General features: G+C 47.6%; 1 protein-coding gene across 3 annotated transcripts; it reads right to left on the minus strand.

Moving 5' to 3' along the window:
- Window positions 1-3,672: 3,672 nt before the first annotated feature.
- On the minus strand, window positions 3,673-10,249 carry IL1B (interleukin 1 beta). 3 transcript variants are annotated; one of them, XM_081068869.1, is made up of 7 exons: window positions 10,198-10,249; window positions 9,736-9,797; window positions 9,102-9,280; window positions 7,814-8,018; window positions 6,516-6,671; window positions 5,160-5,287; window positions 3,673-4,420 (listed from the first exon to the last, which is right to left on the minus strand). In XM_081068869.1, the coding sequence occupies exons 3-7, from the start codon at window positions 9,144-9,146 to the stop codon at window positions 4,211-4,213; spliced, it is 744 nt and encodes a 247-aa protein (XP_080924995.1). In that variant the 5' UTR covers window positions 9,147-9,280; window positions 9,736-9,797; window positions 10,198-10,249; the 3' UTR covers window positions 3,673-4,210. The 3 variants fall into 3 exon arrangements, with proteins under 3 accessions (XP_080924995.1, XP_080924994.1, XP_080924993.1); XM_081068868.1 differs by having other exon boundaries at window positions 9,229-9,280; window positions 10,198-10,243; XM_081068867.1 differs by lacking the exons at window positions 9,102-9,280; window positions 9,736-9,797; window positions 10,198-10,249 and having other exon boundaries at window positions 7,814-8,849.
- Between the last annotated feature and the right edge of the window lie 3,556 nt (window positions 10,250-13,805).

Below are 13,805 nucleotides of genomic sequence, written 5' to 3' on the forward strand. Positions count from 1 at the left end.
CACAGCCCATACCTTGGTCCCCAGAGGGCCCCACCTTTCCAGGCACAGGCCTCACCTGGACACCTCAAAGCAGTAGCCGCCCCGTTTGCCAGAAGGTGACTCATTCTCAGAGACATTGAGGCCCCAGGCACCCTCCTTGCCCTGCCAGCCCTTCCTCTTCTGGCCCACGTGCTGCGTTGAGAGATGGATTTGAACTCTGAGATTGTGTAAGCAAACACCATGCTTATGCAAATGAGAGATGCCACACTTGTGGACTTCCCAGGGAGAACGTCTCCCAAGCTGCCAATTTAGGAGCCAGGATGTGGGTGAGATGTGCTGGGAATGGGGCAGTGTCACCAGTTCCCTAGATCATCCTCACCCCTCCCCCTTGGACCAGATGTCCTGGGAAGTTCAGCCAGGCTGTGCAGGGGATGAGGATGGGGTTGGGGAGGAGCTCTGCACAGAGGACACCTGACTGACCCTTCCACCTCTGGCCCGGATGTTGTAGAAGCCGCCCTCTCCCAACCTGGGTCAGACCAGCCCTGCTCCCACACACATTGCATCATTCACCTTCCCTCACTGACTCCTGCCCAAGCCTGTAGGAGGAGCCACACCCTCGCCCTGAGGGCTGCCTGTCACAGACTCTGAGCCATCAGGTCACATTCACCAGCCCAAGTACACTGGCTGGTGATCTCTTGAGTATGTGGGATCTCTTTGCAAGATGCTGGGAGCAGCGGTGGTGGTGCGTTACTCGCTGCAGGAGCCCCCTCAAAATGGAAGGACATTCTGCTTCCGGTGGTATTTGTTGTCCTGGAGTTGGGGGAGGGTTCTGTCCCTCCCCACTCAAATCATCTGGCCCTTTCCACTTAGAAACAGGCCACTTCTCTCTTTAGGATAAGGACTAAGGACACCTACTACAAAGAAACGGGGAACTGTTATGGGAAGAGAACTTGGCCCCAAGCCAGGGTCCATTTTAGTCTTGGGCTCAGATCCAGGAATTGGAACCCAGGCCTTTTGGACATTTTAATGCAGAGGATTAAAAAAATTACGTAAGTAATTCATGAATGCATTCTTCTTGTGAACCATTCAAACATTGTAGATAAAGCTGAGGTCCGGCTGAATGAGTCCACCCCAGGAACCTCTGTTTTCAGCCTGGTCGGTATCTGCTGGACCTCCCGCCTTACTACTCTCAGAGGCACAAGGCTATGCATTTGGGATGTCTGTTTTCTCCTCCGTGTAAATGGTATCATTCTGTACTTGCTCTGCAACTTGACTGTTTCTCTCAGTGGTTTGTTTACTGATCTCTTTCCATTTCAGCACTACCCTTTTTCTTTTTAGCTTGCCATGGTTTATTTAACCTCTACCTACCAAAGGACAGTTAGGCCCTTTCTGAGTTTATTTTGTTAAACTTTTTCTGAACAATTCTAAAGGAAACATTCTTGAACTTGTTTCTTGAGGGAAACTGCCAAATAGTGGAATTGTTGAGGCACACAGCATGTTAAAAGCAAACACACGCGGATTTCCTCTCCAACATGGCTGTACCAGTGTATCCCACATAGGTGACCTACAGGGCTGGCTTCCTCACAAGGTGAGCTGACTTCACCATTTCTCCAACATGGCTGTACCAGTGTATCCCACATAGGTGACCTACAGGGCTGGCTTCCTCACAAGGTGAGCTGACTTCACCATTTGTCCCTCGTTCTGGCATGTTCTGCCTTTTGGACCCGAGAGAGGTGGGTGCAGTTGAATCACTCAGGCAGGAAAGGGGGTGGTACCAGAGCTGAGGAGCCAGGCACCTCTGTCTACTGTCTCCCCAGACCGCCTGTCTGCCTCCCACCAGTCCCGGTACGTTGTGGAGTGGATGCCACTTGGGGGCTTGCTCCTCCTAACAGCCGTCCCATCCTTTGCACAGCAGTTACAAAGCAGACAGCTCTGGGGGAGGGGCGGGGGCTCTGCAGGGTTGAGGGGCCTCCATCCATACCCCATGCCCCGGCTTGGAGAGCTGTGAAGAAGGAGGAAGGGAGGGGACTGGGAATGACCGCTGCTACCTGGCACACTCAGTCGTTTGCCTTAAATAAGTCATATGCCTTTTTTTGTTGTTGTTTTTTGACAGAATGCTTTTTAAAAATTATTTTATTTCTGAGTAGGTAATTTAGTCACATGATTGAAAAATAAAACTATACAAAAAGTATCTGCAGAAATGTCTTGCTCTCACCTTTGTCTCCACATATCTTATTCCTCAGCCCCTCACAACTACTTTTTAAATTTCTTATGTGTGTTCCAGAATTTTCCAAATCAAATACAAGCACATTGGAAAACATTGCTTAATTTTTCGCCCCTTCCTTTGGTTACGTAAAAGTTAGTACTGTCTGTCTCCGGCTCTTTTTCAGTTGTCAGCGTGTCTTGGAGAGGATTCTGTATTGGTGCAGAACGCTTTCTCGTTCTTTTTCATAGCTGCACAGCATTCCATTGTAGAAATGTCCCATAATTCACTTAGCCAATCTCTTGTTGACAGATATTGGGCTGTGAACTATTTTTTGCTATTACGAGTGATATGCAATGAAGAATTTTGAGCATATCATTTCACGAGCATATCATTTGTGTCTGTAAGACAGACACAAATCCCCAGAAGTGAAATCCCTGGGGCAAAGGGGATATACATTTGTAATTTTCATAGTTATAAAATTTTCCTCCAGGGGAGTTGTACCATCTGTGATTTTGAGTGCAGGTCTTCCCTCAGTCTTGTCAACAGGGTGTGCTGTTAAACTTTTGATATTTGTAATCTGATAGGAGAACTTCGATATTTCGAAGGGGCTGTTAGTTCACCTTTCTTATTATAAATGATGTTGAGTATCTTTTACTCTGTCCAAGATCTGTCCTTTTTTGGCGACAGCCTGTTAATCTATTTTTGTTGGATTTTGTTAAATATTTGTTCTTGTTTTTTCCTAATGTTTTGAGGGAACTCTTTACATATCAAGCAAATTCTCCCTTTGTGTGAGATACGAGATACAGTTTTTACCCTGGGTTGTTTTTGTGTTTTCACTTTGCTTCTGGTGATTTGTGAAACCCTGAAGCTTCTCTATTGGCATCATTCCTTCTCACACCCCCTGCCTTTGTTCATATCGGTTCCTCCACCTGAAGTGCCTTTTTCTTTCTTTGCTCCATGGGTGATTGCTGCTCATCCTTCTAGGCCTGCCTGACTCATAAATCATCCTCCATGACCCTCTGTCCTGCACAGCAGATGCCACTTCTCCTGGCCACTCCTTTCCTACCGTATGTGACCTCTACTTGTCATGCTGCTTTCGTTTCGCTTGTGTAGCTCTGCCTGTCCTGCCTCACTAGGAGCCTCACCAGCCCTAGTGCATCTAATGCAGAGCATTTGCTAAGTAAATTCTGCTGAGTAAATGCGCAGAGAAACGGTTGGCAGCCGTTTCCACAACTCTCAGCCCCTATAGTGCTCCAGCCGGTCCTGTTTTCAAGTGAACCTTGTGCACTGAATATCCTTTTGTTGAGAAACAGAAATGAAGTGGGGATGGGAGGCGGCTGTGCCGGCCAGGGGTGTTCCCAGGTGCCTGGTGGCACTCAGTGCAAAGCGGACTGCCCCCACCACCCCGGCCCCCTGCCCTGTTTGCCTTTGCTCTTCTGTGTCACATCCAAGGAAAGCCAGTCACCACACAGAGACAAACTTTTTTTCAGTGAAATTTATTTCAAAATCATTCAAACAGTGTGATCATATTTCCTCATTTACAAATATTGCTGTTAAAATAATCTGAGCTTTTTTGTTTACAGCCTGGTGAAAGGACTTCATATAAAGCCAGCACACTTGTCCAAATTAAATTGGTTCCTTAGGTGTTGAAGACAGGGCTCTTTCTTTCATGGGTACTGCTGCTTCTAAATTAAGTAGAGGAACCCACCAATAAATAAATAAATAGAAAGTTAAGTGCTTACTCATCAGGGACTGGGTGCAGAGGACACAGGGTTTCTTTGGGCCGAATGTGTGGTGGCTCCTACCAGGCTGGCCTCGTGTGTGGCAGGTGAGAGGAGCCGGCTCGGCCAGACTCTGACAACCGGCCCTGGAGGATGGGCCGCCCCTCCCGCTGGTGGGGTCCTGAGCTTCAGTGGAGGGAAGGCAGCTGGGTGTTAACCAGGCCGGCACCACATGTAAACCCTTTTGTTCCTTCTGCAGCCCTCGGGGTTACTTAGCACATGTGGGCGCTCTGGGTACAGGTCTCTAGTGAGAGAGGACTTCCAGATTGAAGTCAGTTATATCCTGGCCGCCTTTTTGATTCCCTAGGAAGATGGGTCTCTGTGCCTCTTGCAAGGTGCTAATGTACCAGTTGGGGTACAGGGCTGACTCAAATTCCACCGTGCTCTTGTTGTGCGACTTGTTGAAGACAAAACGCGTTTCTATCTTCTTCGACAAACCTTTGGGGTCTATTGTCTGCAGTAAAATAGAAATAAAAATTGTTGTGAGAGAAGGGACAAAGACACTCTGGTGACGATATTCTCTGGGCCAACTTGAGAGGAAACCGACAAGCCGCTCTCAGGACCAGGAGCCAGGCTCCTGGGTTGTATTTGAGGCCTCAGCTTTCTGTGCGTGACTGAAGGAGCCCTTATGCTTTTCTGAAACTGAGTGTCAGATGGTAGGTGGTACATTTTTAAAAAGTGAAAATGAGGTTAAAGCTTCCAGGGGTACCTAGTTCACAGGGACTCCTGCTGTTTTTTTTTTTTTTTAATTTTATTTTATGTATTTTTTTATTTTTTGTTTTATTCAATGGCCATGGCTAGAATGACTTCCATTTGGAAATGAAGCCTTGGCTGGGAGCTGGGGGCGGGAGGGGGGGTGATTTGGGAAGTGGAGTGGAGATGACGACAGGTGACAGCTCTCTTGAATTGATTAATTTCCCAAAGTACCATTGATCAAACAGAGCAACCCTAACACTGGGCAATCAGTTGGGTGGTAGCAATGGCAGGACACAGCGCTATCCGCAAAATGATTTGATCTTCTGTGGTGGGAGTGAAAATTGCATTGCATTTTAACAATTACATTAAGGTTATTTACAAGTCTACAAAATTGTCAGGTTTTCTGCGGGGAGAGGTCGTTGTCTAGGAAGTCGGTGGTGGTTAGGGGAGCTTCAGAGGAACCTAGGGGGGCCCTTCAGCCACGGACAGTCACTCACCTCCAGCTGCAGGGTGGGCTTCTCACCCTTCTTCACACAAGACAGGTACAGGTTCTTTTCCTTGATGCCCAAGCACACGGGTGTCTTGTCATGTTTTTCTCCTGGCAGAAAGCTCATGCAGAACACCACTGGAGAAAGGGGAGGGACCAGGTGGTCAGGGACACACAGGAGTGCAGGGCTGGCCCCACCACTGGACCCTGAGCCCAGGACATGTACAGTTTAGCACCCTCTGTGGGAACCCACTTACAGCTTCTCACAGACACCAGGGTCAGTTTGTTGACTTAGGTTTTTCCCAGAGAAGGTCTGGGGTCTTCACAGAGCCTCACTACCATGGCAGTGAAGAATTAAGGGGTCTCATTTTTAAAAATGGAAGGAAGGCAGGAAGGAAGGAAGGAACGAAGGAAGGAATCATGTCACTGGCCGATGATGTGCTCATCCCCAAGAGCAGAACAATTTGATCAATGTGAAAGCAAGGAAAGAAGTAAAGCTGGGCTTCCCAAAGAAATCAGGCACAAATCAATTTCAGGAACATAGAGCAGCAAGTGGGAAAAACTGGGGCGAGGAGAAGCTTAGCTGAGAAAAGTGGCTCTAAAGAGAGATACTCATTTGAATCTTCCTTAGTCACACTGTCTCACTTGGAGGCCCAAGGTCATTCTCACAACCCAGTTCTAAGGAAACAGGCTCGTCCTGGCCTGGCTGAGAGCAGGACACAACTCCTCTGTCCCAGATCAGTCCTGGGAGGAACAGGCTGCTCCTTTCTGTGCTCCCCTGGCCGTACCCCTGCACACAGGGCTTGGCCACAGCAGCGGGGTGCCCGGCAGATCCCGAGACTGATGGGCGTCCAGACTTGGGAGATTTGCCAGTTACAGCAGAGACAAACGTTCTCGCTTGGCAGTGAGATTTCCCTACGAGGACCCATCTGGAGTCCAGCAGGAAGGATGCTAGAGGCCCAGGGGCAGGGCTAGGAGCTAGGGTGGACACGTTATCTCTTCACCACTTGACTGGCAACCTCCGCCACAGGAAGAAAGAACCCGCAGGCAGTTAGGTCACGTCCATCAAATGACCGCTTTCTAACGGAGCACTGACATTGCACATCTTTGAATGACCTGGCTGGACAGTGGTCCTGGGTGTGCTTGAGCCTCTAATTCTCTTGAGCCTCTAATTCTGAGTAGTGCCTATTGCTGGGAAATGAATGAGCTAAAGGACTCAATCTGGTGTCACTGCTGAGACCCAAAGTTTTTCATTCTAGGTTTTTTCACTGACCTCGATAGTTTGCCTTACTGTCCTACTTCCTTGACAATGTGGAGAATAGCAAGCCCTCGGAAGCCGAGAGAGGCACAAAGGTTCCTCGCTTACCCTGCTGGTTCATATCCTGTGTGTTGAGGTGAACAGCCTGCAGCTCGTGCGGTTCAGACAGCACCAGCGCTTTCTGGTTTATGTCCTGGAGCCTGCACTTCAGCGACTGCAGCGCGTCACACTCGTAATTGTCATCCCACATGCAGCTGACGGGTTCTGAAACATGGAGCACACGCATTGTTTAGAGACCTGAGAATGGGAGGTGGCAGGAGCCAGGCTCTTGCAGGCCATGCACAGCTCAAGTTCAGTTGCAGTATGGTGGGGAGGCAGGGGTGGCAGGTGAGGATGACGTACCTGGCACCACAAGATGAGGGTTCAGGCTTCAGCACTGTTGCTTGCTATGCGACAGATATAAGATTCTGGCCCAACAGGGACATGAGACGTACAGGAGAGAAGGTAAGAGAAAGCACTCTGAGGGCGATGGAGTGACTTGCAAGTGTGAGTAGTCATCAAGGTCTTATTCTGAGAGTAGTTTCAACTAAAGAGATGACTAATTTGGGTTCTTGGCTTCCCTGTTTGTCTCTCATCGCTGGGCCTTCTACTTTTTAAAGGTGTTCACAAAAGAAAGTCCAAACTTATAGAAAAATTTTATAAGGATATATCTGAGCCAAGATTTTGAGGACATGACCAGAAGCAAGATCCCAACGAACTGAGCAAATGTTCTGGAGAGTGGCAGTTCTCCAGCTTCTCTTATGCATTGGAATCAAAGGAGAGCCTGTAAGGAAGGTGCTGGAAATCACTGGAGGTCAATGAGGGAGGTGGGAGGAAGTGAGGCCAGGAAATGCCTAGGACTGGATAGAAACCAAAGTGGAGAGAAAGACTTCTTTCACATGGCGGGTACAGGACAGTTAACACAACATTTACAGCAGAGACAAGGTATGCCGGCAACAAGATAACCATGATGGGGTGTGTGGTCTTGTGCCCAAGCTAGCAGTTGTGCCTTCCAAGGGTAGGAAAAGATTGCTCTGACATTTCAAAGGTGTGTCATCCTAGATGAGTAAGAACAGTGGACAGGGATCACTTAAGGCACAGTGACGTTTGCTAAGGAAGTTGTATGCCTGGGCCGTGACCGCCCGCCATGTTAGGAATTTGTGATCAGACCATCCTGGGTGGTCACTTGGTCACCGAGGCTGCCAGGCTTTCCATGTGCCCCCCTGAGCTTGTCGGGCCCAATATGTCACCCCTTTATGTTCACAATTGTTTCAGCTTTGGGGGAGTTTAGTTGTCTGCTGAGTTGTGGACTTTTGAGAAGGAAATGAGTGGAGACTTCCTGTCTGCCCTCAGCTCTGATTAAGTACCTTCTTCAAAGATGAGGAAAAAGAGGCTCCTCAAGTCGTCATCCTGGAGGCTCTGGGAGAAGACAATGGGCACGTTCCTCAGCTTCTCCATGGCTACCATGACCGACACCATTTTCCTGAAGCTCGAGTGGTGGAGCTGCTGGGAGACTTGCAGCTGGATGGCCCCGTCGCCCAGAGAGCTGAGGTTCAGGTCTTGGAAGGAACACTGTGGAGACACCAAGGCAGTGAGCGTGTTAAGGTGGTCAGGCCAGAGAATGCCCGCTTGGACATCACGGGTGGAAGGGGCCTTCGTGATCGAGGTCCTAATGATGATCTCATGTCTGCGAAGCCCAGGGAGGCTAAGTGGCTTACCCCAGGGCACGTGGCAGCTAGAGGCAGACCCAGACCAGAATGGGGGCCTTCTCATGCCCTGTATGCTATTTTAGAATACATCTCTTTCAGACGTTGTTTATCTTTTGACACCTGCTCCTCCTCACCGTAGACTTGTACCTTCTTACACTCTATACCTTTTGTATCCCTAATGCTTTAACACTGTGTATGTAATTTTTCATGACAGTGATGATCAGATTTTCTCTACATTGTGCTCATTCAACAAGTTTTTAATTATTCTACACAAGTTCTTTTTTCTTAGAATGCTGTTTCATAAGCGTTCTGCAAGTACAATAAAAGTGCTTGCTTCTTGTTATTCAGGGAACCTGTGTAACTGTACAAAGGCCTCCCTGCGGTTGTCCTGAAGCATGATAATGGCTTCAAAGCTGGAGGGACAGGTAAGGAGATCTTGAACAGCACAGACAAACACAGTGTGTGACATCAATTCCTGTCCAGAGCACAGACTCCACTTGACAGAGGGCCAGAAGCCGCCCCATCCAGGGCCTTGTAAAGCAGTCACGCTGGTTTGAAAACATTTCAGATGAAGCCCACAGGGATGACTGACTTGTCCCAGATCAACAGCAACTGAATGATTTTCTTTCAGTTCCCAATTCATCTATGTCTTGTTGTTATAAGCTCCACCCCAAGGAGCAAAAACTGATCGTACCTTAAAGGGGGCAGGTATGTTAACCCTCAAAGTCTTGAAGCTTTACTCCAGTGAACAATGGAGGCTGAGCCCCTCCCCTAAAAGGACAATCACATTTGCATTGAAGCCACAGCTGACTTCCTACGTGAAACGGCAAACATTATTACCCCTGTCATCCCCTCACCCTCTGTAAGCATGGCTGCCAGCCCCAAACCTTAGTGAGTGACTGGTGACTCACTAAGTGGCCAGGTCAGCATGCAGTGTGTCTTGCACCTGTTCACAGGAGGAGGTGAGAGTCATTGCAGCGCGAAACACCATGGTCAAGGTGGCCCAGACCTTTTTCCTTGAGCCTTTCCATGGCAGAGCCCTCCATGGTTGGGCATTAAACTCATGGCCTCACCTTGGTCTGTTTGGGGCCATCAGCTTGAAAGAACAGGTCATTGTTGTTGCCACTGTAATAGAAACAGACCCTGCTCAGTTATGTGTCCCAGACAAGTTATTTTTCCTCCCTGCACTGTCTGCACTGTTGATAGGAAACTGCAGACAGCATTCTGCTAAAGCCGTCAGGTTCCGTGCTGACACGCATGGGACAGCACGAGAGGCAGGGCGGGCCGGCGCCCCTGTGGGACTCTGGGACCTAACATTCATCCCAGCTGAAACCTGAGCCTTCTCTGCTGCTGAGGCCACACTTCTCCAAGGGCTCCCTTGTATCGCCCACGTGCCATCTTCTCTTCCTGCTTGCCATCTGCAGGAAGCCCTGGTGGGTCCTAAGGCTGGACTTGGAGGGGGTGGGAAACCAGCCTTCAAAGCAGGTTAACTTGGAACCCTGCTTGCCACTGAAAGAGGCAGTTGGGGGGACCTCCAAGCACAGATAGCATCCCACTCTTGATAGGGGAGCCCCACTCACGTTACTGGTCTGTCTCCCCACCGACCGAATTCAGGCACTGCTGCCATGGCTGATGGAGAAATCTGTGTGAAGAGAAGGGAATGGGTGAGCACGGTCACGCCAGGCCCTGCAGGGCAGCCTTTGTGGGTGACTTCCCTCAGTACCCAGTACACGGCCAGCACACCAGAAAATTCTGGGTGGGTGAGAGAATGCATGCGAGAGGCCGCCTTTGGGTCCAGAGGAGAACATTTGCTAAATTGAACCCAAGCCAGGGGTGTATTTTTTAGGAGACCTGGAGCAGATCCCTAGGTGTCAACTGATAGATAAACAGTATTTGTTTCCAGAATGTCCCACGAGTCCTAGCATAACAGTACACCTGGCATTTGTAAAAAGCCCAGCCCTCAGGCAGAGACAGAGGAAGGGAGAGGAGACAGGAAGCTGCCCTTAGGACCTGGTCGGAAAGAGGAGCTGGTCAAGTCTTACCTGACAGTGGAGATGAGTCCGGAGCAGCCTGCTGTCCTCACAGAGTTGTGCTGTCTGCCACTTTGCCCTTGCTGTTTTATGGCCTTCAAAAGCAGAAGTAGGGAGTTGAGAAATTTCTCCTTTGGTTAGCCGATTTCACAACCATGTTTAAAACAAACAAAAAAAAGAGATGGATGAAACTTGGGGAAGAAGGTAAATGGAACGAATTCTTCAGTCCACGGAAGGACAAGTGACAGCAAACTGAGACCCATCATGGATGTGTCATCATGCAGACATACACTGTCTTCCACAACTGTTATGCAGATGGTATCAGTATTAACGCGGGGTTTTCCTAGGTTAGAAGATGTTTAATTTAGGACCCCTGGGACAAAGGGAGTGCACACAGGTGCTCACATAGCCCCCTCACGCACTCCTTGGACTTGGGTGCAGAGAGACCTTCCCATGTGGAGATGGGTGACGGTGCCGTGCTTACCTTGGAGCTCAGGGTCAGTTACCGGAGCCCCTGGGGACACGGTCGGCCTCCTAGGATGTGCCCAGAAGATGCAGCTGTTCAAGAGCAGGCTCCTGATGGGCCCGGGGCTCTTGGGAGAAGCTGTCAACTCTTTCAGGCCAGGTGCTGTGTTGCACGTGGACCCTTACCAACGTTTGATGAACAGTGGAGCCAGCCTGGATGGAGAACATATTTGAAAAAACTGAACAGCCAGGTTTCCAAGGTTGCAATCCCTTTTTAAAACACAGAGGTGTTTTCTGCCTAAAAGAATATTTCTGTTAACTCTGAAAAGTGGAATGTTGCTTTAAAAAAAAATTTTATTGGGGAATATTGGGGCACAGTGTGTTTCTTCAGGGCCCGTCATCTCCAAGTCGTTGTCGTTCAATCTAGTTGTGGAGGGCACAGCTCAGCTCCAAGTCCAATTGCCGTTTTCAATCTTTAGTTGCAAGGGGCACAGCCCACCATCCCATGCGGGAATTGAACCAGCAACCTTGTTGTTGAGAGCTCGCGCTCTAACCAACTGAGCCATCAGCTGCCCCCTGGAATGTTGCTTTTATAAGAATAAGCTGCTGAGGCTATATCCCTTGGTAACTCCAAGAGTTATTTATTTTTCAGCTTTACTAAGATATAATCCACATACAAGATGGCATAAGTTTAAGGTGTACAGATGATTTGATGCATGTGTATATTGCAAAAAGATCACAATAGGTTAGTTACACATCCATCACCTCAAATAATTACATGTAAATTTGTGATGAGAACAGTTAAGATCCACTCTCTTAGCAGCTTCTAAGTTCACAATGCAGTATCGTTAACATAGTCACCATGCTGTACCTTAGATCCCCAGAACTTACTCACTTTATAGCTGGAAGTTTGTACAATTGACCAACACCTGCCCATTGCCCACACCCTCTAGCTCTTGGCAACCACCATTCTCTTTTTTCTTTTTTTAATGATTCTTTATTTTTTGCAATTTTGAGTCAGATTTTGTTTTCTTTAATTTTTATTGGGGAATATTGGGGAATGGAGTATTTTTCCAGAACCCGTCAGCTCCAAGTCAAGCCGTTGTTTTCAATCTAATTGTGGAGGGCGCAGCTCACTGGCCCATGTGGGAATCGAACCGGCGACCTGGGTATTATGAGCACTGCACTCTAACTAACTGAGCTAAACGGCCACCCCCACCATTCTTTTCTGTCTCTATGAGCTTGGCTTTTTTTTTTTTTTTTTTTTTTTTTAAGATTCCACATATAAGTGAAATCATACAGTATCTGTCTTTCTCTGTCTGACTTATTTCACTCAGCATAATGCCCTCTAGGTCCATCCATATTGTCACAAACGGCAGGACTTCCTTCTTTTTCCTAGCTGGATAATATCCCTTTGTGTGTGTATGTGTGTATCTCTTCTTTATCCACGCATCTGTCTATGGACACTTAGGTTGTTTCCACGTCTTGGCTATTGTCAATAACACTGCAGTGAACACGGGGATACAGATATCTCTTTAAGATAATGATTTCATTTCCTTTAAATAAATACCCAGAAGTGGACTTGCTGGGTCATACAGTAGCTCTGTCTTTAATTTTTTGAGGAATCTCCATACTGTTTTCTATAGTGGCTGCACCAATTTATATTCCCACCAATGGTGCAGGAAGGTTCCCTTTCTTCACACCCTTGTCAACACTTGTTATCTCTTATCTTTTTGATGATGGTCATTCTAACAGCTGTGAGGTGATATCTCACTGTGGTTTTGATTTGCATTTCCGTGATATTAGTATTTTGAGCATCATTTCATGTGCTTGTTGTCCATTTGTTTGTCTTCTTTGGGAAATGTCTATTTAGGTCCTCTGTCTATTTTTTAATTGGATTTTTTCTGTTGAGTTATATGAGTTCCTTATATACTCTGGGTATCTGAAATATGACTTGAAAATATCTTCTCCCATTCCGTAGGTTGCCTATCAGATAACCTTAAACTTTCAGTTTAAATCTTTAATCCATTTTGAGTTAATTCTGGGGAGCGGTAGAAGATCAGGGTACAATTTCATTCCTTTGGCGTAAATATCTAGTTTTCCCAGCACCATGTATTGGAAAGGCTACCTTTTCGCCATTGAGTGTTCTTGTCTCCCTGGTCAAATATTAACTTACTAGGGTTTATTTCCGGGCCCTCAATTCTGTTTTTTTGTGTGTGTCTGTTTTTATGCCAACACCATACTGTCTTGATTATTATGGATTTATAGTTTATTTTGAAGTCAGGAAGTGTGATGCCTCGAGCTTTGTTCTTTTTTCTCAATATTGCTGTGGCTATTTGAGGTCTTCTGTGGTTCCATGCACATTTTAGGAATGTTTTTTTCTATTTCTGTGAAATATGCCGTTGGGATTTTGCTAGGGTCTGCGTTGAATCTGTGTGTTGCTTTGGGTAGAATGGACAATATCAATTCTTCCAAGCCATGAGCACTCTTTCCATGTACTTGTGTCTTCAATGTCTTTCTTCAATGTCACATAGTTTTCAGTGGACAGGTCTTTCACCTCCTTGGTTAAATTTACTCCTAAGCATTTTATTGTTTTTGATGCTCCTATAAATGGGATTGTTTTCTTTAGTTCTTTTTCAGATATTTTGTTGTTAGTGTATAGAAACCACCAGACTTGGCTTACCTTAGAGACAAGTGGAGTGCCTGCCCCAGAGCCTCCCGCACATTTTAGAATGAAGAGTGGCTGGGTCACAAGTGCTGCTCAGAGTCTAGGGACGGGGCCTTCCCTACCCCTTTGGCACGCCTGTATCACCACACTTCTGACAGCACTGAATGGGAACCTTGGTCGGTCCTCCTTAGGAGGCTGTGAACGCTTTGAAGGCCGGGCCCACCACAGTGCCTGGTGTGGAAACTCAGGCTGTGGAGCTTTGCTGCCTGAGCGGACGAGCAGGAATTTGACATAAGCACGTGCCTACGGTGTGCCAGCGGCTGTGCTTGGTCCACACTGTCCATGGGAGAGAGCCCCTGACGTGCGGGCAAGGGAGTGGACTGTGTGTAGGGCAAGGACAGCCAGCAGGCTTGCTCCCCAAGTAGCCTTTTTTATTATTTTAAGATTTTTTTATTATTATTGGGGAAAGGGAACAGGACTTTATTGG

The sequence above is a fragment of the Rhinolophus hipposideros genome (assembly GCF_964194185.1).
Source record: "Rhinolophus hipposideros genome assembly, chromosome: 12".
Lineage (NCBI taxonomy): Eukaryota > Metazoa > Chordata > Mammalia > Chiroptera > Rhinolophidae > Rhinolophus > Rhinolophus hipposideros.